Consider the following 24475-nt stretch of genomic DNA (forward strand, 5'->3'; position numbering starts at 1 on the left):
CATGAAGGCAATAAGCTCCACTTTTTGTGATTCCTTAGATATGTCAAATTGCTTGTTACCTCCCAAACAACTGCAGAAGTTATGTTTATTCTGCTTTCACCTTTTCAGAAAGGCCTTGAAATTCTAAACAACAAAATGTGCTAGCATTTTAAATCTGTACTGATACTGCATTGCGTTCAATTTAATTGGTGGGGGGGTTTTCCATTTGATATATCTGTTTTCTCAAACTTTGTTACATTTCCCAGCGCCTGCCCTCTCCTTGCACGACATGGGCTGTACTCGGTTTGGCAGTGTGACCTCCCCAAAAGCTGGGCTCAGTACGGCTCAGTGATGTAGCACAAAGAGCTTGAACCGAACCAAGCTCACAGAGCAGCAGGTGGAACACAGCAGAAAAGTAAATAAATGCTGAGATTTATCAGGAACCGCTCAAAGCGGTGCCCCAGCATTCACAAACAATTCACTGCCCTGCGGGAGAGGGGAAGGACGCACGGTGGGCAGGTTTAGGCTGCATTTAGCACCGCGTTCTTTAGGAGTGGCGGCGGTCGGGGGGAGCCGGGCGGGCGCTGTGGGAACAGAAATTCCCGGTTCCATGGAAAAGGGCCGGGACGGGCCCAGCCCGGCTGCCCCTGCAGTGCCCCCGCAGCCCACCGGGGGGCGCCACGGCACCGCCCGGCTCCGGCACCGCCCGGCCCCGCAGAGCGACCGCGCGTTACATCGGGGAACGCCCGTTACACCGGGGACGCACCGTCAACCTGCGTTATACCTGCGTTACACCGGGGAACTCCCGTTACACCCGCGTTACACCTGGAAACTCGCGTTAAACTCGCGTTACACCGGGAACTCCCGTTTCACCTGGGGAAATCGCGTTACACGGAGAAATGCGCGTTACACCGGGACACACGCGTTAAACTCGGCGTTACACGGGGAAACTCCCGTTACACCGGGAAACTCGCGTTAAACTCCTGTTACACCGGGAAACTCACGTTATACTAAGAAACTGGCGTTACACGGGGAAACTCCCGTTACACCGGGAAACTCTCGGTGCCGCTTGGCTGCGAATGGAAAAGGAAAGTAACCGCGGAGAGCAGGAGGGGCCTCGGTTCAGGCGTTTTTGTGTGACACCTCTAAAGCCTGTGCTCGAAAATGGGAAAATGATCCACAGCTCCCCACTGGGGTGGGTGAGGCTCATCCCGAACAGGCCGGGCGCAAGCAGGGTATGGGGGAACTGCCCGGACAGGGAATGGCACCAGGGACCTGGTTTGTGCCATCCCAATAGAACTGCCCGGACAGGGAATGGCACCAGGGACCTGGTTTGTGCCATCCCAATAGAACTGCCCGGACAGGGAATGGCACCAGGGACCCGGGTTGTGCCATCCCAATAGAACTGCCCGGACAGGGAATGGCACCAGGGACCCAGGTTGTGCCACCTGATGGGAGTGCCCCAACAAGGAATAGCAGCAGGGACCTGGCCGTGTGCCATCCCTTACTCTGCTCAAAAAGTAAATATTTACCAACACACCTCATTTTCTGTTTGCTGAGCTTAACTTGGTGACAATACAGAAATCTCCTTTTGCTGTAATCTTCACAGCAGCGTTGTTGTCTCTCTCTGCTGGAGGCCCCTCTCTGGCCCACACCCCCTTTTATCCCAGCTACGTCCATGGGCTACAACTGCTGCCCAATCACGGACATCACAGCTGCAGCCCATTTACAGCAACTAGGATCAGGGTAATACAACACAGAGATCACTGCCATACATGTATTTACAATACATATATTTAGTTAGGCCCCCACATCCTTTTTGTTGTTTTCAGTAATGTATTTTGAGCTCTAATCTGAGTTTTCATTTGTTTGGTAACAGATTCAGTACTTATTTCCCAAATATTTCCAATGGAATCATGAGGCCTGTTTGGCACATGCTCATTTCAGGACTCCTTGTGTAGGTGTTTACTCATGGGCCCACTTACCTCGTTCTTCACTGGTGATTATTGTCCCATGCTCTAAAATATTTTTGTTATCTGCAAGACAAAACAGAAGAGCTCAAAGCAGTGCACAGCACTCTGAGAAATGAACTGAAACAGTTCACACGTTTCAGTAGGGCAAACAACCTGTACTAGATAACCAAATCCAAAACAATTTAGGATTATTCCAGGCAAGAGACAAGCTGAAAGAGAGCAATGAATTCTTCCACTGCTGCTCCATCATGCCCAGATGATATTCTGAAGCTTTCCAAACTCCACTTTTCCCAAGCTTTGCCAAAGGCTGGGAAGAATTTCTGGAGGAACTTTTACCTTTGTAATTTAGTAAAAAACTTATGTGAATGCAAGCACTCCCCCACTCAGTTCTTAAAGCACTTTAGTGCATTTACCTGCTGTTAAAGGGGTTCCTGACTCCAGATCCAAGAGCCTGGAATGTGTGCAGAGAGGGCATCTTCCAAATGCCAATCCATACAATGGACCTGTGGTTCATCACAAATTAAAAACTTCACAGGCATTCATTGCAACATGAATGTGCAAGATCCAGTGCAAAGGTCAGTTCAGAGTTTTCTTTATTAAAATACCTTTTCACATTTCTTACACTAACGCATTTGCATGGACACTCATGGGATGCTGAAAGAACATTTGTCAACAGAAGAGAGCTATGAAGTCAGTCAGTTGTGACAGGCTCATGATACAAACAACATTTGCACAGGGAACAATAAATTAGAGATACTAATCAGTAACTGGAGCTTGAAATTTTAAACATTTGGAATGGAGGATATAAACCCCTTTTGTGTTTCTTGCTGGCTTTGCACCTTTGATGCAGTGCTTAAAGCAATAATTTTATATCTATATACAAACCCATGGCCTCTTTTTTACTATTTTCTAATTAAAATGAGAACCTTCTTACCTGTGGCCCAGATGTTATAGGAATTTAATTTGCAGTAAGAAAAAGAGAGCAACTGCAATGCCCATGGCTGTCTGGTTAAGGGGTTGGGGACAGTATTTTTTCTCTTTTGTTTTGTGTTCTCTTTTTAAATTAATGCAGCTGAGATAAACATGGGCTGCAGGATTACATCTGTGTCCAAACTAGATCTGTGTTAGCGGTTTATCATGATATAGAGAAAAAGGATTGTTATGGAATTCCATACTGGACAAACTGGACACAAGTACAACTTCAGATCTCTCATAAAATCAGAGGAATTAGGATTGTACATAACAGGATTTTCAGGTACAAACTCACTAACCTGGGTGTTTTATATCCACTCAATGAAAACTTATCATAGAATCATCCAAAATAGCTGTGATGGCCAATCATTTCTTGAAGAACCATCACATCAAATAAACCAACAAGCATCAGAACTTTTAAAGGGAAAAAGCAATTTAGCGAAGAATAAAGGCTGTTTGTGCCTCTGACAGAAGCACTGGGCAAAGTGTGAATCTCTGAACAGTTATTCAAGTTTTCAGGGAGCCCAGAGCTCCCTGCAGTGTCACGTCCCTGTGGGTTGTAACTGAGCTGGCTCCAAGCCTGGTAGCAGTCCAGCTGCTGCAGCACAGGGAGCTCAGCACGAGCTGCAAGGCCATGCCAAGGCACATCCATGGCTGGCCAGCCTGTGCTGAGCTCTGTTCTGCCACAGTGGGGGCACTGATAACCAACTTAGCAAGTTTAAAGCAAGCCTAGATATTTCTATGTCCTACTGGTATCACAGTAGTTGCTGCATTGTAGAAATCTACTTCCTCAGCTGTAGCTCCCCCTTTGTTTCCTTAGAGCATGATGAATTGGAGGCAAAAAAGGCAAAATTGCATTAGCAGGAGAAATTACAGATGAGAACCTGGGTCAGTGGTTTCTAGAGCCACTTTCCTATGAGAATTTTTATTTGTAATTTTTTTCCATTAAATGCTTTAGGAACATCTCTATTGTTCCTCCTAAGGAAATAAACTTTGAAAAGATGAGTCTGGCAAACTCATAAATAACTGCTGCAAAGCCTTTGGAACACTTGCAACATCTTCCATCTTGTGTTGTTTTCTTCTCCCAGCTGATCTTTGAGATGACTGTACTAGGTAGCATCAGGATGCCCATATATTCTCTGCTGGCAAAAAGAGCAAAAGAGAAAAAAACAAGGTGTGAATATAGCTGTGCCCCTACCCTCTGTCCTGTCACATATCCCTTAGAACCCTCCACAGTGAGCTAATAAAACCTCACTGCTCTCTGGGGAGACATTGGTATTATCTTCATGAGAGAGAAAGAAGTAAGACAGTGGGAGATTTAGAGTAATAATTACAAGCTAGACCCCAAAACTGTTAATCACCAACATCTGTAAGTGGGTGCTTACTGATAAAAGTTGGATTTTTAGGGGAACTGCTGGCACTAAACACACCTGGAGGTCAGATCCTTTATTTACTAGGAGCCACAGTCAGACCCCAGTGTCAGTCCAGGAGAATTAAAACCAAAATTTCCCTAAGGGTGGTGTCTCACAGGGAATAATGCAGCACCTGAACTCTGGACACTGTGTTCCTGCAAGAGCCATGCCAGGGGAGATCTCCAGGGCAAAGCCTGGCACTGGCAGGCACAGAGAGCACACAGAGCAGCCCTCTTGCTCCAGCCAGTGGGAAATGGCACAGAGAAAGCCCAAACTTCATTGTTTTTACAATATATGACAGAAATCATTCTGTCCACTGGGGATTCACAGCTGTCAAGTCTTTCCTGGTGTTGGTTGCCAAAGTCTCCCTCCAACAAGTCTCTGCTCAGGGTACGTGGTGGCCTCTAACCTCAGCTCAGTCTGTCAGCACCGAGGCGCCTCGTTCCTTTTGTGGACTTACCCCCAAAGGATTTGCCCCATGAGTCAGAGGAATTCCTGGTTTATAATTCAGTGTTTATTTCAGAGTATCACCTTGTTTTTCATATCCTGACTGCCTGAAATCACCTCCCCAATTTTAACTGGACACATCCTTCATCTTCCCTTCCTGTCTGAAACCATTGTGCCATGTTAGTGTGCACAGTTAAAAACAGGCCAGTTCCCCCTTGGAGCTGGCAATGGAAATTCCTTTAACACTGAGAAAATACTTTTGGGATCACTTGAGTAAGATGAGAAAGTCACTGAATAACACCTAGGAATTCCTGCAGAGAGATGTAAATTGTACAGGTTTCTGTCTCAGAGGGCACATGCTGAGCTTGGACAAATAGGCACATAAGTACACAATGTCCTCATGTACTGCCAGTCCTCCTGAACCCCAGGACAGAACCCAACAAACAAATACACAAACACATCCAGGAGGGAGCAGGAGAGGAGGAGATGTGAAGTCAGAATGTACTGCTGAGGTAAATTTGACACAATACCAATTAGTGTTTGGCGAAGGGGCTATCTCATTGTCAAGATATTTCCTTCAATATGTTTTCAGAAACTGGGACCATTAAATAACTTAGAAAGATTGCCAGCTCTGATTTCAGGAAGGAAACCTCCTCCCAGTTCCTCTCTAAGTAATTCATTTCTTTTGCAAATACTTCCTATGGATTGCATTTAAGATACAAATTTCTGAAACAGAGGAGATGGAGGGAAGCAACCCCTGACATAAAACTTCAGGTTCCTTTCGAAATGACCTAAAAATCCAAGACATTCAGGTTCAAGGTACTCTGGACTGCAAATCAGTCACGACCTGTACTGCAACTGGGCCTTTATACAGTTCAAGAAATTCAAACTTTGACTAATTATTTTTCTAATGCTTCACCTATATTGACATAATACAAACACTTTCAATGCACCTGTGTCAGTACACAGTGTTTACTAAAAGCCTGAACTCAATTTTGCCATGGTCTCTCAGTGAAGAAGCAAAGCTCCTAATTTTCCCTGCTGGATTATATTTATTCTGACAGAAACTACGTAGGGGCAAATGCACAAAAGCAGGACTAGCAACCATTAAAATGATTTGCTGCATCTTCCTTCTCCACAGAGCAGTTTTCTGTTTTGCCTGTGGCATCTGGAAGAGCAATGCAGAACTGAATGCTAACAGACTTTATCTGAGCAGTGGAATGCACATTATTGGAATTTAGGGAGTTAAAAGGACATTGGGATCTGATGAGTCTCCACCACCATTACTGAAATAAAAAGGCTGCATATCCTCCCTGAAAACAGAGCTCTTAGCAAAATACTCCTCTGTGCTGTGCTCCTTTGTCTCACACCTCTGGAACATCTATTACTTCCTAAAGAGTTGAATTCTGTAAGTTTTTTGAAGGCCACCCCAGCTGATCCATGTGGCATTCCCTGGGATTCAGGTGCCAGCTGAGCAGCCCAGCTCCTGAAGGCCCCTTCCACTCACAAATGAGGGAGCAGCAGATCAAATGCAACTTCACCTCTGAGCCAAACCCTTCATTTGGCTATCAAGAAGCAGAACAGCTGGGGAGGAAGTTTAAGCCACTTGATCACTTTATAAGGAGCATTTTCCTTTTAATGAGTAGGATCAACAGCTCCTCATTTGGACCAAACCTCTGAGATACATCACAGTTAAGCATGTGTGAAAATGAGCTACTGAAAAAAAAAACAGTTGCAAGAAAATGATGTTAAGAAGCACCTTAGCTGCTCCGTGCCTCTTCTGTGTTCATCTGTGTGGCCTGTAAAGTGTTGAGAGACAAGTAAAGGGAATGGAAAATGAAGAAATTTTTGGTCACTTATTTGGAGAGAGAGGTGCTGCTTTTGTCACAGGCTTTATTGGGAACAGAAGTGGGAATTTAAGAAGCAGAGGAAAAGGCTCTGTTCTTTTGCTATGCCCTTTAAAGCACTAATAATGAAAAAAAAGGAATAGTTTCTATGTTAATACATGAACAGTACAGCTAAGGAGGGACAATGTCTCAGACATTAACTGAATCAGGCAGCTTCTAGGAAAACTCAAGCAAGATGTGCAAGTGTTATAAAACTGACTTTGCTCTGGGGTGTTTCTGAAAATGAGATTAGTTTTACAGAATAACTACTTTTATTACCCTTCTACTGCTAACACGAGAGTAATAAAAGAAGCACAAAGAAAACACTGCCCTCAGCTGACACTTTTCTTCCTTCAATCTGACATTACTTCATGGATTGCCTGGTTTAGCAAGCTTTAATAGCCAAATTAATTATGAAAGTGATTCACACAGGGTGGTCAGTTTATTTGCACTGACTTTTCTTATACCTCCATATTTTATTCACTTTTGGCCACAGGAAAAAAAAAAATCTTTGTGTCCATTAGAAATTATGTAGGCTGTGGAAAAAAGAAGACAAAACCTCCTCCCGGAGCTTACACTTCATGTCTGTCACAGCCACCCTTGACCATTTTTTCTTTTGTGTTGGACAGGGACAAACTTTCTTCTGCATGACTCTCCAAGGAATGCCTGGTATAACCCAGGGGAGGGTTCAGCTCAACATATTTTTAGAAAACTGAGAGCAAAGAATAAAAACAGACCTTTTAACTAAGAGAGACAATGACACTATAAACCCTGCTGGCCTGTGTTAATATGAGTCTGTTTATTGTAACACAATCTGTGACCTTCAGTGCACTGCCAGTGTCTGTAAATAATACAATGGGCTGCCTGTGTGCCCCATGGGGAGGGGAGTGCTGATGGAGCCTTTCAAAACTCAAATGGATGCCATGAGCTGACGTAGACTGGGCTATTGTGATTCTTATTTATGAGTTTCTCCTTTTTTTCTTTTTAAGTACAAGCTCCAAAGTCACAAAGTGTGTGGCAGAAAAAACAACCGTCTGCTTAGTCTGAGTTGGGTTTGATAGCATATCTGACATTCATAACAGTACTCCTGAAATGTGAGTTCCCTGCGTCTCAGATCTCCTGAGGGCAGAGGAATAGCTCATTCAACAGATTTCTTCTATTTTAAAAAATTCCATATTTTGCCACTGGCTTCTTAGCACTATGAAGCTGTTCACCACCCACAGAACATTCACAAAACTCCACATCTTTAGCTGAGATCCTCCATATATATGGATGGTATTAGTCCCACTTCTGGGACCCAGCAATGACCCAGCTTTGTACCCTGCAATAAAAACTGTTTGCCTTCAAAATTTTTTACAAGGCCTCAGTTTCCTGCCAGCCCTTGGAGTCATCCTACCTGCTCTACCAAAACCCAGGAGGAAACAGCCCAGAGAGTGAACAGAAGGGAATTCTGCAAGTTGGGCTGAACCCACCCCTGCTTGGTTCAGCTGCTCACACCTGAGGAAGGAGCTCACCTCTCTGGGCATCCCAGTCCCAGGGGCTGTGTGAGCAGGCACATTCCTGGCACTGGCTCTGGGGATGACAGAGAGCACTGGAGCAGCAGCTCTGTCCCCAGTGATGCATTTACAGGTGAGCAGTTTTCATCTGGAGCCATTCCTCACCTCGTGCCACCCTGCCAGCGTTGGTGGCACAGACCCAAAGCTGTGCAGGTGACAATGATCTCCTGGGAGATGTTATCTGTGCAACAGCACCCCCAAACTCCAGCCCCTTCCACAGACTCCTAAAACCATTCTACAAACAGAGTATTGAAAGTCTGATCCATGAAACTATATACAAAGGGATTGTCCCATATCTGTCCTGCAAAGGTCCCAGCAACAAATAAACCACATCAGCCCTTGAGCACCATCTCACCAGATGCACAATCACCTCAACCCATGTCTCTGTATTTAACTGATTGCATAAAATATATACTTACAGAATGCCTGTTTTCCATAGAATCTGCAAAATAAAATACAATGTATAAATTATGAAATGGCACCTTGCAGAGTGACCAGTTTTATGTTCCAGAAAATGCAGGTATAGGTACTTCAACCCTTTTGTTCACTTTGCAATGATGTAAAATTCCTACCTACAGCTAAGGTTAAAGCTCTGGGCTTTGAGGAGTATGCAAGTTCTAGTTTAATCCAAGTACAGGGGTGAGACAGACATTTCAAAGCCCACACTGAGCAGGACCTGTTTGGCAGCTCCCCTGATCATGTGCTAGAGTAGAATTCTCTACTGAGGGCACAATCTGTTACTGGACAAGAGAGTCTTCCTTTCAGAGGCAAGTTCTCATCAGCATTTTACTTCCTAATCCAGTTCCTTGCCAGGAAAATAATGTATTGCAGAAATCCAGTTGAGGATATAATTTTCAGGGCAAAAATAACATCTTTGTTATATATAACATCTTTGTTAAAATAACAGCAAAGACACCTGACATTTTATTAATAAAAAATTCCTTGTTCCCAATGAAAAACCTGAGGGTCAGCAAGTTCTTTCCTTTTAGGGTCAGTGAACTTTAAGACTGGATCATACACTTATTTCAAAATAGTGGATTTAGCTATTCAGAAATTTCACAGAATACATTCAAATGCCAAAACATAACTACTTCTTTCCCCTCTCAAAGTAACTCCAGTTTTAGGAGAGGTTTCAAGAGTTAAGAGTGCTCATCTGTATGTTCTGTTGAGATATTTCACATGTGACAAAAGTAAGTGCTGAATCTGGAAGGGTATTTTCTTGCAAAGTGTATCAGATTCACTGGAGAGAGGCTGTCTGAAGGAAATTCATGAAATGTTCAACAAAAGGGGTTGGACTGGGCCTTGGGTTAATCTTCCCTGTGTTTTTTATATAAATGGGGGTTAGTTTCTCAAACTATGTTTTTTTATAATTATGTATTTTTTAAATGCAAATTTAAAAATCAGTCTTCCATAGGCAAAACACTTATGTAAATCTTGAGAAGTTCCCTGAAATCACTAAATAAAGGGACATTATGCAGGACACTACTACCAGTATTAGACCCTAATAAAAGTCTTTTAGAAACTCCCTTGTCAGCCAGCAGAAGTAAAAGGAAACTGAGCACAGGTGAAGGTCTCTGGCATGGTACATTTGGAGTTTTCCACCCAGAACTTTTAGCCTAAGTAAAGGATTGAAAACTCAGGTGACTACAGCACCTCACAGCAGTGCATGAACTCAAATTCAGTACAAAATTGATCTCAGTGTTTGGCAAGATTGATCCACATACGACTAGACATTAGGAAACAAAAGAAGAAGTTACATGGAACACACACAAAAGCATTTTTGTGTCCTGAAAGCCAACAGAATTGAACAAAACCACTGCTGAGCCAGTGCTACATCAAAGCTTGGCTTTAAGTGGACAAAACCATACATAAGGTTTATGAAATGAGCATTAACAAGCTGTCATTTAGTCTCTGTCACAATGTATTGTTCTCACAGGAAGGAGGAAATGAGAAATTTTGTGTAAATTCCAGACTTCAAACAACGGGATGTTGGCTACCCAGGGCTTGGAGGTCACAGTGCCAGTGATCCTGCCTCCTCGTTACCTGTCACCCACTTCCAGACCCTGGGGCTTTCTAGCTGAGTGTCACAGCCCTGCCAGGAAATGTCACACTCTGTGTCAGGGAAGTGCTGTGGGAGCCTGGCTGATTTCTACAGGTACCACTCAGGGCAGCCACTAATAAAGGTACGATGACACAGTGCTTTTGCTGATTCTTTACCATGTCAATCTTTCCACAATCTTTTTTTATTTAATTTTTGTTTTAAAAAATAAATAATAAAGAGGTGGTTTTACTTTTTTACTAGTTTTACTGTAGAACTGACAGATTTTTCATAACACCTTGCTTTCCCTTACTGCCAAAACTGGGGAATTGAGAAATGCTGGATTCTAGAAACACAGAAAAAGCTCCACGTTTCCATGTTTTGTGAAAGGAATCAGAGCTGAATGTCTGATACTGGCGATCTCTAAAATATTCCCAAGTCTAAAAAAGGTAGGTGGTGGTTTTATGGACTTCTGATAGATCTAAACCCTTGGTACTGATTCTAGCTGATGCGATTTTAAATTCAAAGAACACATTTTTACAAAGAAGTGAATATAGCAGGAGTTTAAGACACTGTCAGCCCCACCTGCTCTTCCATTTCTTGCTGCTAGAGGTTATGGAGAGGAGAATATGTGCCTAAACAGCTGCAATTGTCAATCCACCTCCAGCCCTGGTGGAAGCCAAGATGTCAGACCTTGAACCAAAGGTGCTGAGCTGCAGACACACACAAAGTTCTGCCAAGGCCTTTACTGGAGCAGCAGCTTCCATCAGGGAATCTTGGCAGGCAGCTTGGGAACAGCTCTGACACGGGGCATGCACGTAATGCAGCTCTGCTCTGCAGGTTCAAGCAAGGTCAGAAGCTCCCTGCATATTTGTGCCTCACTGAAACCATCTGGCTTTGCCTGATTTTTGGCTGAAGCTGTTGTAAGCATTTGGCTCTGGAATCAATGTCTCACAGATCCAGGCCCTAGTTTAGAATATGTCTAGAAATCCAAAGATCCAAAGAATTTTTATATTAAAGAGAGGACAAGTTATTTGCCTGGCTTTGGACTGCCTGCAACTATCATGTGCCCCTAACACCTGAGTTCTGAGCAGCACAATGAATCCCCAGACCCTGTGAGCTCTTCCTATGCTGGAAAAGGATCCAGTGGGAAATTATTCTGGCTAAGATGTAGGTGTTAAGCCTGAGGCTCAGTAGCAGGAAAGTATTTGAGCAGATTTCCTGATTGCTAGAGCTGATTTCAAATAGATTTGTTCCAACCCTGTGAATGCAAAGGGGATTTCTCATGCCTCTTTCCACTGGGCTATATTTATTTTTCCATAGTACATTGTTGGTTGCTGTAGGACTCTTAGAATTTCCTGTCTCACTGCTGCAATTGCTTCCAAAGTGACCAACTCATTTTTCCAGACTTAGCAGCATAAAGGCTGGTTCTGCATTTTGTTTGCTGGATTTCCACTTTCCTAATAGAAATTGGGAATTGTTATCTTGCAATAAGCCACAGTGAGCTCAATCCAGTGCACATAAAATCAGTGCAAAGCTTATCACTGCCTTCTGTGAGCTTTGGGTCTGACACACAGCAAAGACAGAGTTCACTGAGGGAGAAAGAACGTACCAATAACATCATCTTCCACAGGAAGTGTCCTGGAAAAACGTGAGGAAATCTGTGAGCTGCAGTTGGCTCTAATTCTCCTCAGCAACACGAACAGGAGCCTGATTCCAAGCCTGTGCAATCCCAAAACCTGGGATCAACACTGAGGGAAGGGCTGGAGCTGAGATAAAGAACCAGCATGGAGATGCTTGGGCTTCCTGCCCCTGCTGCCCCTTGGGAAGATGAAAGGTGTGATGGAAATAAATCATGCCTGAAAGAGCCTCCACCCAGGCAGCTGAACTGGTGTGAGACATCCTGAGGCTCCCTCAGGAAGAGCTGCCAGCCTGGATCCAGCACAGCCACAGGAGGCAGCAGGGTCAGAGCCGTTTTATCGCTCCTGGCAGCCTGGGGATTTGGACAATTGCCTGTTTTGCTGAAGTTTTAGACCATATCACTTCTTTCTGAACAAAAAGCAGCAATTTTGGAACTGGGCTGGGTATTCCTGACTCACAACTTGCTTTGGCCTTTTCACAGAGCAACCAGAGAAAGCAAGATTTTAAGGAAATCAGTTCATCCTGGTGAGCCTGAAGGACTTCAACACAAAGCTGTTACTGACCTGAATGGCACTCACTGACCATTCCCCAAACTGCCATTTGGATGTAAGGTCTGATTTAAAGCTGAGGCTTGAAGTTTTTGGTATTTTATGCAAAATACTAAAGTAAGCCCATTGCTCTAGAAAAGGCTTTAAAACAATGCCTGTGTGAACATCCTGAACACCAAATGTGTTTCTGAATTCAACTAATCTTTCAATAACAATGCAAGGACAACTTCTTATCTCACAGTTGCTAACAGAGCAAAGTGAGCAGCATCCTCCTTAAACTCTCATTACAGCAGAGGAAATCCAGCATCCAACCAACCAGAGACTGACGTTATTTGACTTTCAATCCAAACATACCTGACCAGAATGGAATTTCACAAATCACCTGCTTTTCCCACTGCAAACGAGTTAACTGTAGTCAACCACCTGCAAGTCTTCTGGGAGTTAAATGTGCATTTGACAGTTTGTTCCTGTCTCTAATGTAAAACCACCTCCTGAGTCCTGGCACTCAGAACAGGGAAAACAGCACAGCACGGAGGATGAGGAGTCTTATCCACAGTGTGGTAGAGGCACTTAGATGGCAGAAGCAGGAGATAACATAGCCAGCACCAGGAAAATAAAAAGAAGAATCATAATGACAGATGCTCAGCACACTGCCAAAGGCCTGGGAAAGCTCAGAGCATTATCAGCACTATGGATTCATGGTGCAGATTCTGGACAAGAGCAAGCAACAGCTACAGAACTCAATAACAACAAAACTCTATAGCAACAGCTACAGAACTCAAAATACAGGAGTTGGTGCCTGCTATGGCATCTGCCTTGCTGGGGGTAGCAGTGAGAGTTGTTAGACGAATGAAGAGCAAAAATGTTTTTGCTCAGTCACAAAGAACTTGTCAGACATAACAAATACTGAGTGTCCTTCAGCTTCCTCTCTAGTGCACACAATTTCTGGAATGCACAGGCAACCCCTTCATAAGACAAAATTGCTTATGAAGCACTCAATTCTAATTAAACCACAATAGTTATCTACAAACAAATAATAATTAAATGTTACATAGGTCTCAGGGGTTAAATATGTCAAACTGTGTAGTTGACACCAATTCCCAAACTCATGTGATTTCCCCAAGGACACGCTTGTCTGAATCATTGCCTTCCTGAAGCTGCTTGTGCTCCTGGGCTTTTGCTCAAAAATATCAAAGAATAGAATGGTAAATCAACTTCTGCACCCACTAGTCATGTTCAACATCTGTCACAATTGGCATCATTTAATATGCTTATATTAATAGATATTAAAATAGAATATTTCATAGGGATCCTTTACTGCATTTACACTTTACCACCTCACAATGACACAGCCTGTGAAAAATCCAAGGTAGTGTTACATTAACTGTAGGCTAGCACTGCATTGCTGGGTGATGCACTGCTTATCTAATTGAAACACTTTTCCTGTGTATCAGTCAGGAAAAACAGACGTGATTGAAACAATAAACTGGCACTGTGTTTCCAAGAATAACTAAAGCTGTAGAATGTTATGCCTAAAAGAGCAAGTGGACTGCAAGATTAAGGGGTGTTTGCAGAACCTCTGCTTAATTCAGCTCAGAATTTCAATCATATCCCATTTTACTGAGTTCCCACCTTATGGTATTACAGCCTTTTAAGTGATCTTTGAATTTCAGCTCTGCTTTATCAGCCTGGACTTTACATCCTCTGTTATGTACCTGAAAAAACCAGGGCTGGTGAGTGGTGTGAGAGTCACCCTCACAGCTGGGCAGAGCAGGTGAGGGTTACACAGCAGCTTCTGCAGCTTTTTATAGGTCCAGTTCACACTCACTGGAGAACATTTCAGAACATTTGTGGCCTTGGGGCTCAGCCCTAAAATAAACTGAGTTTTTTCTCTTGGTGGTTCTGCATGATGTGTCTGGCCATGCTGTTAAGTGTGAAAGATATTCTGATTTTCACTGCAAGGCTGTGAAAAATGAGTACACCACACAGGCACAGCACCAAGGATTCTGAAATTCCTTTGCCACTGTTGTCACTCTCTAAACACTTTGCCTTAATGCATGACCTAATCTCTCTGTTTATTCAGCTGTAAAATGGAGATAAAAATTGCCATGTAAGTCCTAACAAGGAAAAATTAAGTAATGTTTTCTAAAGTACATGGAGACCCTCACAATAAAAGATTCCCCAGAGATATACTGTGTCAGAGGTGGGAAATGCCTTATAGAAAAAATAGAAACTTAAAGCACAACCAAAAATTAAAAATGGCACACAACAAAGCCTGAATGGGGACAAAATATGAATGGCTTGCAACCCTAATATTTACAAATCTAGACTTCCTAACACAAGAGAGGAGAGGAAATCCTTTCCAATTCAGACTTTGACAATCTATGATGAAATAAATAATGAAATAAAATAATCTTTTAAGGCACTGTCTCTGAGCTGATTAGTGCCAGAACATTTACAGACAGTAATTGCCAGCAAGCTGCCACTGCCCACACACAGGTCTGTGTTAGAGGAGCTGCTGAAATGATCACATTGCTGTAAAGTCTTGGAGAGGCTGTTGGGGGCTTTATAGATATTTGCTGGAGTTACACCAAAGCAAATGGAATATTTTATAGCATGTGACAAACATGGTCAGTTCAGAGACAAATGTTTCTCTTGAGCAGTTTGAGACAACAGGACCTAGAATCCACATCCCTAACAGGGATCTTGATTCAGATCCTGATGTATGGCCCAAATATTCAGCAGATCCAGCACAAATGGGCTGATGAAGTAGATATTACAAATATTAATATCATTGATTTATAAGGAGCCATGAAGATGTCATGCATTTTATCAACTTCTGTGATTTTGTAGCTGCACTTTGGTATGTTCCTATCCAATGTGACTTGCAGCTCTTCTTTATTATGGCAATTATGTTCTAAATATTCAGTCTAAATATTATCTTATAAAATATTCAGTCACAAATTTATCCCTAACCTCTACACACACGCTTCCTTAAAGTGTTTAATTTTTCACTAGCTTACTTACCATTATTAGTTTTTCTGATTTCACTATAAACTGTTTCAGTCCCCTTCTGTTCAGGAGCTGGAAAATGTATTGGCACAGAATCAATATATTTTCTTTTATTGTTTTCTTTTTCTTTTTTCTTTTTGTGTGTTTTTTGTTTTGTTTGCCTTATGAAAAGCTCCTTAAACAAACAGAACACACTTTTTTACTTTCAGGAGAAGCAGCTACATAAGCAGCAATGAGCCTGAGGAGTCTGTGTGAAAAGTAAGCACAACCCCCTCCCCAAACCAGCCTGTAAGGGCCTGAGAGAAGGATGTCTCCTTCTATGTAAAACTGATGATGAAAATCTGCTTCCCTTTGTAAATTTGACTTCAACATCCTCCTAATCTTCTTCTGAACTTGAACCAATACTGCTTTAATTTCACAGAGATATCTACCACTGGAGAATGGTTTCTCTGGATCACTTTGAAGAGCTTCTTCAATTTGTTCTAAGGATTTAGGGATCCTAGCCCTGAGGAGATCTATCACTTGGAAGACTAACCATAAAGCCTTTTGGCAACTAGCCTGATTAAATCTTAATGGCAAAAAAAAAAAAAAAAAAATTAAATTGCTGCGCTTTGTGAAATGTCTCAGAAGAATATTTGCAGATTTCACACTGCACAGCTTCCATTTATCTGGAAAAGGTTTCCTTTTGGACAGAGAGGCCTGAAAATAGCAAGAATCATTTTCTCTGTGGTCAGCATAAACTTCTGGCCAGTAGGAGAATAGAACAATCTCTGGATTTATTGTATGGCTGTAGTTTAAAAATCCCTGGGCAACCGAAGTGCTCCAGAACTGTGCATTGAAAATCACTTTCTTCTGTGGACTTTCAACAAACCAAGAACTAAATTTTTCTAGTTAAAGTTAAATTTAAAAAAAATCAATTGTTGCCTCCTCTTTGCAAAAAAAAAAAAAAAAAAAAAAAAAAAAAAAAAAAAGAAATAAATTTAAATTTCTGGATACAGAATCCTGTGCTTTAGCTATTAAAAATCCCCAACATTTAAAGAATTCAGACATAATGATTTGCAGACTCAGAGTCAGGACTTACTGTTCTGCATTGCCCTGAAGAACCCAAGTGTCTCTGGCACCACATTCTGATTTCCCAAAGTTAATTCCATTAATTTTTTTGTTTTTAAATTCTGTTCAGCATCCTTTAAATGCTGTGAGCTAACACATCAGAATGGAGTTGTAAAACTGCTATTAATTTAAACAATAGCAGCTACACTTCCCCAAGTGTCTAATCACAGCTTTCAAACTTGCAGCTTTGGCATGAACTTGCTTTGCAAAATAATTTGAAGATCTTAAGGCATATTTCAAATGCTTACAGACTACTGCTTAAATTATCAATTCAGTTTCCACTGAAGTAAGAATTAATCTTCTTGAAATTTTAATCATTAGCTCATTTTGTCTAAGACTCTTTTTTAGCAGGTAACAGTCCTAAAACTACTCCAATTGACTCTGTGCAAAGACTTGGTTTGAGGCATTTCCTTAGTTTGCTTTTTTATTTTTATCATACCCATTTCATTATATTGTGGTATAATGCCACTGCCCGTGTTATTTCCTTTGTCAACCTTCCAAAAGTCGTCCTAGCACTGAAAAAATGCACCAGGAGAAATTACTTGGATGATTTGACATTTTGTTCCCACTAATTTTATCACGTTGCCACCCTGCAGATAACTAACCAGATATAAAAGTAAAATAAGGAGAACATTCTTACTCAGCCATGATTAGCAGTTTCTGCCTTGTCACTTCAGGGATGTTTCCTGATCTGACTTTAGCCCCTGCTTTTGGTTTTGCTCAGATTCCCAATAAAGGGTTTAAATCACCTTGCCATCTTTTTTCTCAACTAAGCTTTAGAAAAGACATGCACTGTATTTTTGTCAAGCATACCAAACTTAGTAAGTATTAATTTAATAACTCCAGATAAAAGTATTCCAGAAATTAACAGATAGCTCAGACATTACTTGAAAAACAGGGTAAAACAGTGTTTTCAAATGTAAGTCATTCTTTACTGATAAAGACAAGGTGTTCATCCTTCTACAATAATTTCAACTTTGTTTGAAGTGACATTCAATCAATCCCAATTCCCAGAAGTGACAAAAAGGCAACTGCTACAGCTTAGATACTGCAGCATTTATTGCAGTAGCCTTTCACAGTACATAAGATATGACTCTCCTGCTCCTGAGAACATTAGTATTGACATTGACAACAGTGGCAGGAGGAACAAATGATTGGAAATATAAATTAAATTGAGGTTAGGCCAGAGAGATCAAAGAAATCTGCAGTTCCTCAAAAGGCAGAAGGAATCAGACTCTGTGTAGCTGCTGGATGAGCAATGTGTGCCCAGAGAAAAGGTAAATGTGATTTGCTTTGTCTTCCTTTAGAAAACAGGAGGAATCAGAAGAGGGAAAGGGATTTGGAGCAAGGTGATAATCTGAAAGTTCTGTTCCCTAGGAAGGGCTGGTCATACCCACACACAGACATGAAAGAATATAATGACTGGGAACAAAACCTTACAATAACATCAAGGTAACAGAAGTATCAGCAGCAGCCCCGTGGCCAAATTCTCTCTCTGGGTGTACATGATTATTACACAGGAATATTAAGAAACTTGGCTTTGCTTCTCTTTTCCCAAGAATAAATCTCATCCTGTTTACATTGTGATAGGCAGTGCAGAGCTCAAGACATAACTTGGTTTCATCCAACTTCTTCTATTTAACTGTATTTAAGCAGCATCCTCAGGATGCTCTCAGGGAGGAACACATTAAATACTTTCAGTGCAGTTTCCATTTCCATAACCAAAGCACTCCACTGTGTCCTGGGGCAACAAAGGAAATCAATCAGGAACTGTTCATATCTCTGTACACTCCAGCACAGCTCAGAATTACAGAATCTATCAGTGTTGTGTGCCATGCATAGGTCTGCAGCATGAGGCAGCACTCAATTAAAATCATCTGATCTCATTTACAAACCATGGTAAACATTATTCTGTGGTTTAATGGGGTTCTATCTACAGAGCATAGATAATACCTTATTGCTTAGTCTGATATACAGGAATAGTGTTATATAGCAAGAATGGATGAAAATTATGTTTTTATAGGTGTTGATCTTGAATTTAATAGGGCTTTTTAATTAAATAATGCACTATCATATCTTACTGTTCTACACCATTGTAGAATGGTGTGCACACCATTGTAGAATTGTAGTGCACACTCAGAAACAGTTGGAACAATTATGAGCCCAATTCTGAAGAAGAGTACAACAATTCTGGACCTTCAGTGCAGAATTTAGCAGAGGTGGGTAAATAGCCTGCTTCAAACCCAGGGAAGAGAGACTCTGTGATGAATGATAGGAGGAAGTGAAAACACAAAGCACAGGAGGACAGGAGGACTGGCTGTTCCAGGAGGGCTTGGCTGCCAAGCCTGAAGAGTGAGCACTCTTGCCCAAACATCTGTGCCACCAGCTAAACAATCATGTCTTTGGTCTCTGCAATAAGTGACTAGTCCTTCCTACCAGGAAGAAGGAAATTTATCCATTTCTTCCTAAGTCTGCTTCTCATTCAGCTGAAGCAAAGAAGCAAGAGCAGAGCATAAACTTCTCTTGCAGGGTTTATTCACTTTAACCCACTTGGAGCTCTTTTCAAATTTCTGAAAGGTTTAGCAGCTTTCAACACAAGGCCATAATAGCATTGGAGTTCTCCAGATGACACAGAATGATTTAAGTGGGCATAAATTTCCATGGCTATTTCTCCTTCAAGGCTGCAGACATGTACCTCAGCCCCATGCTCTGAGGTCTGGTTACTGCAGGGAGGAGGACAAAGTTATCTGGGCATCAATATCTCTTTTCTCTGTTTAAGGTGCCACAAAACCCAGGATGGTCTCCAAGCCTCACCAGACTAAATCAACACTGGTCTCCCTTCTCTATCACAAGTGAATTACAGCTTTGACCCTTCAACCAGTTCCTTTACAAAGGAGGAAATTCCACTGGTTTCTGTTCTCCCCATTACCTTACCCTGTGGCAACCTCAAGTTGCTCTCAGTGAATTTGGTCTCTTTAACATGGATATTTCACAGCAGGCTGCCACAGCTCCAGCTGGGAGCCTTGCTCCACACAGCCCTCCTGTAAATGGGAATGATCCCAGGGGAAGAGCTGCAGGAACAGCAGCACAGGAGCCACAGCATCAGCCAGGTTCAGAAGCACTCCTGGCAGGAGACTCAGCACACAAAGCACAGCCCTGGCATCCCCAGGTGCCAAACCAGGCCAGTGCGAGGGAGCAGCAGCAGCCCCAGAGCTGCTCCCAAAAATAACCCATAGAGGCTGGAGAGTTCATTACCTCTGTGAGGATCAAGCGTGGAGACTTCGACTTCAGTGTAATCCACCTCAGCACTCTCAAGGTCAGGTCCTGCCCCAAAAATATCAAGAAGATGTTTCTTTGTAGGACTGCATGCTTCATTTGAGCTGTGGGCCTGATCCTGCTGCCACTGAAATTATTGGACAAATCCCAGGTGACTGTGATAGTGCAGGACCAGGCCCTGCTGATGGCACATGGGAGTTGTAAGGCCAGCCCATTCCTCAGGGCCATCCCACTCCAAAGGGCAGAAGACCAACTAAAGGCAGATTTCTGAAGCTGTGTGACATGCAAATTGTGCCTAAAACTGTTACTTGCAATGTAACACCTTCAAAAGTGGCACAACCCAAAACATAGTAGGGAATTACCAGAGCTTCTCCCATATTCCTGCTCCAGCTGCTCTTCCCTTCCTCTCCCTGCCATTACTTTCATGTTTTCTGTGGTTGCTATGGCAGGACACTTCCCATTCTCCATTTTCCCCACATTTCAAGCTATCTTTATGTCTTTCATGGCCTCCCTCATCACCTCTCATTCTCCAAATTTCTGCTTTGCCAATTTGCCCATTTCAGCACTTTCCTCCTAAGCTTTCTCCAAGCCCCACATGAAACATTTAGAATGGAACCCACTTTCCTCCTCAAGATGCTTCTGTGCCACAACACCCTCAGCAAGCCTGGCAATGATCTGACATCTGACTTATAGGGCCAGGGCTGACAGGAACTGGCTACCTGGGTACAGCAGACACAGAAACAGCTGCTGCTTTCTACTCTATTTTTAGAGCGGGGTGGGGATGGTTTTCTACCACATTTCTGTAAGAGCTGGAAGGAACCACAGCATTCATTCAGACTGAAATCCTGCAGAACAGATTTGGCAGATTATTTTATTCAGATATTCAGGTTATTTTTAGATTTAATTCTTAGATATTTCAAGGTCCAGAGAAGTGAAGAAATGACAGAGAAGTAAAAGAAGCAGAAATCTGTAGAAAAACTTGTTTTTTTAAACAAATCAGAATATTTGTTATATAGAACTTAATATTTTGAGTATAAGTTGTATTTTTATACTGCTCATCATTAGATGGCCTGGGATCCAGCACAGCTAATTACACTCCATAAGGCAATTGATAAAAGGGTCCTATTGGTGTCATTTTGGACATGGGAAAGAAGGGATGGCCCTATCATTACTACCTCATTACTGCCATTAGAACATCAAGACTTTCAATTATAAGATAATTTTAAAATCTATTGTTTAGGTATGGAATTACCTTTACTCTCATCTGTTGATTTCATATGGTTTTCATTATCTTCAATGTAACCTGATCCTAAAATATGAAAGCCAAAGTTGAGCTGACAAAGTATTTATTGTAACCAATGAAATAAATGAATTACACAGCTGCAATTCCTACTGTCATTATCTGTATTTCTATATAACACATTCTACTTTTAGATTCCCACTAAGACAATCAGGTGGGAAGAACGTGGCTTTTTAAATAATCAGCTAACAAACACACAAGGGGTAACTTTATCTGTGTCAGGTGCTCTAAACATCACATCCACCTGCCATTGCCAAGTGCACTGAGGTCCTGCAATGAAAGGTGCCCAGGCAAGTTAACATCTCTGTACTGAGGTTACAGCACAGGGCCATGTGCCACAGCTCAAATTTCCTCTCTGAAATAATTTTCTTGCAGCTGTGTCAAAAGCAGAAAGTAATTTTCTTTTACCATGATTTCTCCATCTGTGATATTGTCAATTGATTGCCTGGGAGAAGTGTCAGACTTATAAACCAATCTGTGTAAGACGTGCTCATAAAAACTGTACAAAGACAAAATGACAGAAGATACCTTGGACAATGTTATTGGTATCCCTCTGTATTCCCAAAACATTGGGCCCCATCCAAACAATAACTATGAAGTCCAGAACTTTAAATAGATGTTTAATTAAACCAATTTACTAACAGTCTTATGGCATAATAACCTACCTGAGTAGTAGTTTCCATCACTGGGCGGTCTTGTTAGTTTTTCACTTGCCAAGCTTGGAGCCAAGGCAGAACTGAAAAACAAACCAATAAAATTTGATGTAATTATCCAAAACCAGTCAATAAAACCAAGAACATGATTCTGTGCAAAGATCAGTACTGTCTATGCTGGCTACCATATATTCTTAATCACTGAAACTAATGAAAATTTTGCCTTTGCTTTAGGAGAAACACAAGGAAACTTAAGGGTCAAAAATGTTCCCTATTGCATTATTCTTCTTTATGACCTCTGCATTTTCAATTTTATTCCATATTTAAATGCATTCAGATACAGACCTGACATTCTTGTATTTCACTTCTCTGGCTTTTTTTCTATTTTTAGAGTATTTCCTCATCCTGTTGTTGTGTTAGCAGGTGGAACATGAAGCACAACCATCTATTGTCTGCAGGTGTGTGCTGTAACAAGCTATATTCCTGTGAAGCAAGGCTTACAGCCCTTTATACACAGAAATATTGCATGACTATCATAAAGCAGGTTTGGTTTAACCCCAGATGGCAGCTAAACATCACACAACCACTCACTCACTGCCCTGCCCTGCCACAGAGGGATGGGGAGGAGGATTGGGAAAGGATAAACCCCATGGATTCAGGTAAGAACAGTTTAATAATTCAAATAAAGTTAATAATAATAATAGCAATGAAAAGGAGAGAGAGAGAGAAAGCCCAAGGAAAGCAGGGGATGCCCTGAGCAGCGAGCAGCACCTCCCGCAGTCCCAGGCTCGGCGCGGTTTTGCCGCCGGGGCTGTGCTGTGACAGTGACCAGCAGCTGCTTTATTCAACCTTCAGTAACCCTGCAACAGAAAGGTCTTCCAAGAGGTGGGACCAGGCAGCTGCTTCATTTCCTCCATCTCCAAGGCTGCTACACTGAAAGCCCTCCAGGATTCTTCTGGGTTCTTGAAGTACCCACTCCTGAGATAGTCTATGCCCATGGAACCTCTGGGCCAGTCCTGATTCCCATTCAGGCTGATTTCAGCCTCCAGCAGTCAGCTTTTGGAATCCCCCTCCAGAAACACAAGTGGTTTCTGTCCCTTCACAGCCTGATAACATCAGGGTACACTGTGCACCCGTGTCTGCTGCAGCCTTATACTCCTGGGGGGCTGACGTGATGGCCCACGTGATCCACACAGCCCAGTGAGCAAGGCTGTCCCTCTCTTCCACAGGGCTGCAGGCAGAGTCCCTTTAGTCTTGCTCATAGGTTTATGCAACTTGCTTCTTGTGAAAAGGGAGCTGAATTCCTTTCCATAGGATCAGGAATAAGATCAGCCCTTCCACTCTGTCTGAGGAACTGCCCACTGCAGACTGCAGCAGCAGCTTTCCTGGGAGAACCCCTCTTGTGATTGTTCTTCCTTGCAATTCATGTAGGCCTGAAGTAGAATTTCTATCCCACTGCCTCATGTTGTCTCTGTAGGCCTGAAGAAAAAGCCAGGGTCTCCCCTGGTGTGTGCCCTCAATATCCTCCCTTGACCAAACAACACTTTCTGTTACCAGCTGAGATTTAGGACTGTGCACGTGGGCAGTGCAATCCGGATCCTCTTGCAGCTGCTCAACTGGTTTCTCCACAGCAGGGACAAGGGAGGAAGAGATCTTTCTGTGTACTGCAAGAGTTGGGGAGCCCCTGCCTCCACCACTGGTGCCTGTTTGTGTCTCCAGACAGCACTGCCAGTGAGCTGTTGGATGATGATGGTGCACTCTGGTGCGCACACTTCTGATACTTGGTGTGCGCACATCAGGCTTCATCTGGATCTGTGAGTGACCATGTGTTGTTTGGGTCATAATAAATTATCTACCTCTAAGGATGGCTAGTTCCCTGCTGTACTGAGTACTCTCTCCATTATGGTCCACTTCCCTGGGTGAAACAGAACATCCTCCTTGAAGAAATACCTTTCCTTGATAAGAGCTGCATCCAGAGGCTGAGGACTTGTGTTACTCTTCCAATCACCTTGTCAATTCACCCTTCCCTAGAAAATGATCACAGCTACTTGGCTTCTCTACTCCCTAATTCCACACCACCAGCCCCATTATCCCAGCATCTGAGCATCCAGGTGATAATGGGCTCGCCTGGATGATGGCTGAAACCTTTTGCATATCCTGCAGCTCAGGGATAGGGATCAGGTGCCTCTTGTTCTGCCTCTTCCTCCTGTTCTTGTTATGACCCTGCTTTGCCCCTCTTTACTAAACGAGTCATCTTTCCTGGGCATTTCTCTTCCTTTTTTAAGGGGCAACTGCTACAGACAGGGCTTGGTCCTCTGGTTCAGCTGCATCACCCACCCCTGGGGTGAGCAATAACAGCGCCTGTGATTACTGGAGTTTGAGTGCCCACTGTGCCTGTTCAGGGGGTTGGAGTAGCTGCAAATAATTTTTTGACCCTAAACAACAGCTGAACCACATTCAGCCACTTGCTGCTTCCTACCAATAGGACCATGCTGGCTCCAACATCCCAAGTGTAATCAAAATTTTCCTAATTCTCAAATGCTCTGGTAATTAGGATGGAGAAGAAAGGGAGGCTGTGGGAAGATGTCTCTCCTCCATTAGCTGGCTGTCCGAGGAGTCGGGTAAAAGATGTAATTGTGAATAATTCCCAACAGGTGTCTCCCCACGCACAG

At 42.7% G+C, this 24475-nt stretch overlaps 1 protein-coding gene across 7 annotated transcripts in view; it reads right to left on the reverse strand.

Moving 5' to 3' along the window:
• Positions 1-2538: 2538 nt before the first annotated feature.
• The window catches only part of PECAM1 (platelet and endothelial cell adhesion molecule 1), a 35499-nt gene continuing 13562 nt past the window's right edge, over positions 2539-24475 (reverse strand). For 2 of the 7 annotated variants that reach the window (XM_054278713.1, XM_054278706.1), the window contains exons 11-16: positions 21816-21886; positions 21103-21159; positions 19830-19898; positions 15480-15536; positions 8645-8667; positions 2539-4066 (exon numbers count right to left, since the gene is read on the reverse strand). In XM_054278713.1, the coding sequence (XP_054134688.1) occupies positions 4034-4066; positions 8645-8667; positions 15480-15536; positions 19830-19898; positions 21103-21159; positions 21816-21886 (310 nt within the window). In that variant the 3' untranslated portion in view covers positions 2539-4033. The remainder of the gene's footprint in view (positions 4067-8644; positions 8668-15479; positions 15537-19829; positions 19899-21102; positions 21160-21815; positions 21887-24475) is intronic. The other 5 variants (XM_054278707.1, XM_054278709.1, XM_054278708.1 and 2 more) reach the window with 5 other exon arrangements.

The sequence above is a fragment of the Melozone crissalis genome, unplaced genomic scaffold (assembly GCF_028551555.1).
Source record: "Melozone crissalis strain CALT ecotype California unplaced genomic scaffold, PUWL_Pcris_2 ptg000026l_1, whole genome shotgun sequence".
In the NCBI taxonomy this organism is placed as follows: Eukaryota; Metazoa; Chordata; class Aves; order Passeriformes; family Passerellidae; genus Melozone; species Melozone crissalis.